This window comes from Setaria italica, chromosome V (genome assembly GCF_000263155.2).
Source record: "Setaria italica strain Yugu1 chromosome V, Setaria_italica_v2.0, whole genome shotgun sequence".
NCBI lineage: Eukaryota > Viridiplantae > Streptophyta > Magnoliopsida > Poales > Poaceae > Setaria > Setaria italica.
In genome coordinates this window covers 44,308,492-44,312,368 of record NC_028454.1, presented here as the reverse complement: position 1 = coordinate 44,312,368, position 3,877 = coordinate 44,308,492, and the positions used below count along the sequence as shown (strand labels likewise).

The window sequence follows — 3,877 nt, the reverse complement described above, 5'->3', positions numbered from 1 at the left end:
TTTGGGGCAGCTCAGAACACGTAGCACAGGTCGTAGTTGGGTGTGCCGTCGCTCCGCGTGCGACAGGTTGTTTGTTTGTTAGATTTTTCTATAGCCATGAATATGTTAAGATCTCGTTGCTATTGAGCTTGCACTTTTACTTGGGCCATAGCTGTATACAGCTTCATCATCTGGCATTCTGGCGCGATCTGGGCTTTTGTGTTGGGATACATATTCTAGACCATCCGAGGCCCATCACGAGAAAAGGGTACTCACTGTGAGGTGTGGATTCTGCAAAAAAAAAAAAAAAAAAACATGTTAAGTGAGTCGTAAATTAGAGGGAAAAGTCAGCGGGCGATCTGGACGGTTGATTGTTGTGAGTCCCCAGAAATCGACGGCCAGAGATAGATCACGATACTTATCTAGCAACCGACACGTTTCTGAATCCACACGGACGGTCGGAGCATCTCCACGCCCAAATCCATGGCGAGCTCGCCGCGATCTCCACCGCCGGCGCCGCCGCCGGAGTTCGAGATAACGCGGCAGTCCCGCGTCTTCGCGGCGGTACGCCTCCTGTTTTTTGCGTGCTGCTGGGTATCGGATTTTTGGCTTCTGGCTTAAAGGTTCTTAGGGGTAATGTGGACTCTTGCAGCTGTCCAAGAAGGTGATAGATCTCGACGAGCTGAGGATGCTAGCGGCTCAGGGCGTCCCGGACGCTGCCGGAGTCCGTTCGACTGTGTGGAAGGTATGTGATTAGCTCGACTTTTTTGAGTCTTTTTTTTTTACCCTTTGCTATATGGTCAGAGGCTTGAGACATCAGAAATTAATCGCATTGAGACAATGACGTGCAATATACTGCAAAGCTAATTCACTTTTCGTTGTAAGATGGCCTTAATTTATATTGTTGTCCTTTCATCAGTGCTCTTATCTAGGGGATTTAAGTATATCCTTTTACTTAGAATGCTAATGGCCGGTTGAAACTGTATATCTGTTTATGTTCACCCTTGATGAAGAAGCTTTCTGATTCCGTCAGTAGTGGAAAGGTTGCAGTCAAAGTTTTGCCTTTTCAGTCACTGACAGCGCATGTTTATTGTTGTGCAGCTGCTACTGGGCTATCTGCCCAATGACCGCTCACTGTGGGAGCAGGAGCTGGCAAAGAAGAGATCGCAGTACGCAGCTTTCCAAGATGAGTTCCTTAGCAACCCTGTAAGTCACTGCACATTCAGGTCATCCCCATGGTATCTTGATTGCAATTTTAGTTGCACATGCGGTACCTAGTTAATGGCCAGTGGCCACTAGCCTGACTAGATCCTATCCTTAAAATAGAGATCCTGAATCCTGAATTTGCTAGGTAGGTAGAAATAGCGCGACAAGGGGAAAAAGAAGGCCATTACCACGATAATGCGGAGCATGTTGACAATGGTTTGCTCCACAGGTCAGAGGTAACCCAAGAGGAGCATCCTTTGAGCCTTGGGAAGACCAGTGTTTGGAATCAATTTTTTGAGGTACATCAGCGCCTTCTGATGCTATAACTCTTTATGTTTATATGGCTAGAAATTCAGTTCACCAAATACGGTTGACTACACTTTCTTAGGTCCTGTGTTTGAACTATGCATATGCCAGTGGCAGTCTGGTGGTTGGGTTTATGATTTATTGGATAGAATGCATCGTTTGATCATAGCAAGAACTGGAATAATGCAATTGGCTCTCAGCTCTTTATACCTGCTCCAAAATCTAAGTGCACTGTGCTTAGAGAAAAAGAAAATGATGAGAAGAAATCTTTGAACCAACTATTCTACAGCTAGTTTATCTTGCCATTGTTTCATAAACATCAGCTTTCTTTCTGAGTCTGCATGCATGTGGTGTGTACCTGCACTGCACATATGCTGTTGAGCTCGTTGCAAGTATGAGCTGATTCACCTTCCCTCATTGCTCTTTTATTGGTAACCTATGGTGTCTGGCATTTTTCTTTCATACAGTACTCAGAGATTATGGAACAGATTGACCGTGATGTAAAGCGGACCCACCCTGACATGCATTTCTTCTGTGGTGATTCATCTTTTGCAAAGTCCAATCAGGTAAATCTTCACGCTCTGAGTTTAAACAGTGTTGTCAGATGCCTGTCTGATCTTTTTGTGATCTCACCAGGAATCTCTGAAAAATATACTGTTAATCTTTGCCAAGCTGAATGCTGGTATAAGATATGTGCAAGGGATGAATGAAATTTTGGCTCCACTCTTCTTTGTATTTCGGAGTGATCCAGATGATAAAAATGCTGTATGGAGTAAGAGATTATTTTACCAGATTCTTAGTGCCCTTCCTTGTACTGCTGCAGCTGAAGCTTTTCCTGCCTGGTTTGGTCATGGCTGTCTGTATCATGATGATTCTATTTGGAATCTTTGCAGAAATTTGCAGAAGCAGATTCATTCTTTTGCTTCGTTGAGTTGCTTAGTGGGTTTAGAGACAACTTCTGCCAGAAACTAGACAACAGTGCTGTTGGCATTCGAGGTACACTAGCCAAATTATCACAACTTGTAGCAAAGTATGATGCAGAACTCCAACACCATTTGGAAATAACGACAGAAGTAAGTCTTAGATGCTGCATATTGCCGTCCTACTTGCTGTGTTTACTATTGTTCTCTGTTTGGCCATCTAGGTCACTTAAATGTATCGACCTGAATGAAATATAAAGTAGGAACGGTATTTCTGTTGTAAGGACAGTATAACAGAAATGTAGGTGATTCTTTTGTTGAGTATATATTCGAATGGTTTAGCTGTACCTGTTTTTAGGGGGTTATGTTTTCCAAAGCTTCATATCAACAGTTTTAAGGTAGGTTAGGTGCCTACAGCTTTCGTTGACCAAAGCATGCTGTCTGCAGGTTAATCCCCAGTTCTATGCATTCAGATGGATAACATTGCTGCTGACCCAGGAGTTCAATTTTGCTGATACTATTCACATATGGGACACGCTATTGAGCGATCCTGACGGTCCTCAGGTAGCAACACGAGCTCTGGTTTTATTCTGCAAGGCTTTGATTCTGTGTTCCTCACCTGAAATTCATCTGCCGAACACAGGAAACCTTGCTCAGAATATGCTGCGCGATGCTGATCCTTGTCCGGAAGCGGCTCCTGGCCGGCGATTTCACCTCCAATCTCAAGCTCCTGCAGAACTACCCCCCAACGAACATCAGCCACCTTCTTTACGTCGCGAACAAGCTGCACTGAACCGAGCTCTCGCGGCCGAAAGTGCTGCTGTGTTTGTTCAGCCAAAACTGCCACTGAGCAGCAGAACTGCAGCAAAATTTGAACTGTTGTTTTATGTATCATTACTGGTCCATTAATCTGACTCCCTGCATTTTATGACCTGTATATGTTCACCTGTATCCCGAGTAATCAAGGTGCCATGATTAGCACCTAGCTTATCTGTTGCCCGGCTTCACCTTCCACTGATTGACTGCTTGGAGTGAGAGGTGTGGTTGTGGACACTAATCACTTAGGTTCAGACACTCTTCAAATCAAATTTGAGTGCCTATTTTTTAGTTACTTCTTAACGAGGAATCAACTACTTTATACTTAGATTGGGTCTCGGTTGACTAAGAACTAGCAGTTAGCATTCGCGCTCAGCAGCAACCACGCAGTAGATCTGACCTCTGCAATGGCATTATACTCCCGGAAGGCAGCAGCAACCACACAGTCGAAGTATACCAGAAACAGCAGCAGCGCCCTACAGGGATGGAAGTAAGAATCCATGTATGGTAGGGTTGGTATACACATGCGTATCACAGTCATGCCAGTGCGTGTGTGTCCAGAATTCTACATCCCAGAATAGTGCTGCTCCGGTGAGGGGAAGCTTCAGCGACGCCGAAAGGCTACAGCCGCGCTTTCCTCTTGTTCCCAG

The 3,877-nt window shown here is 44.8% G+C and overlaps 1 protein-coding gene across 1 annotated transcript; it reads left to right on the top strand.

Moving 5' to 3' along the window:
- Window positions 1-394: 394 nt before the first annotated feature.
- Window positions 395-3,425, top strand: LOC101760988 (TBC1 domain family member 13). The gene is made up of 9 exons (XM_004970921.4): window positions 395-543; window positions 632-724; window positions 1,081-1,185; window positions 1,335-1,484; window positions 1,959-2,057; window positions 2,128-2,256; window positions 2,385-2,564; window positions 2,859-2,975; window positions 3,055-3,425. Exons 1-9 carry the CDS (start codon window positions 463-465, stop codon window positions 3,202-3,204), a joined length of 1,104 nt encoding a protein of 367 aa, XP_004970978.1. The 5' UTR covers window positions 395-462; the 3' UTR covers window positions 3,205-3,425.
- The last annotated feature ends 452 nt before the right edge of the window (window positions 3,426-3,877 follow it).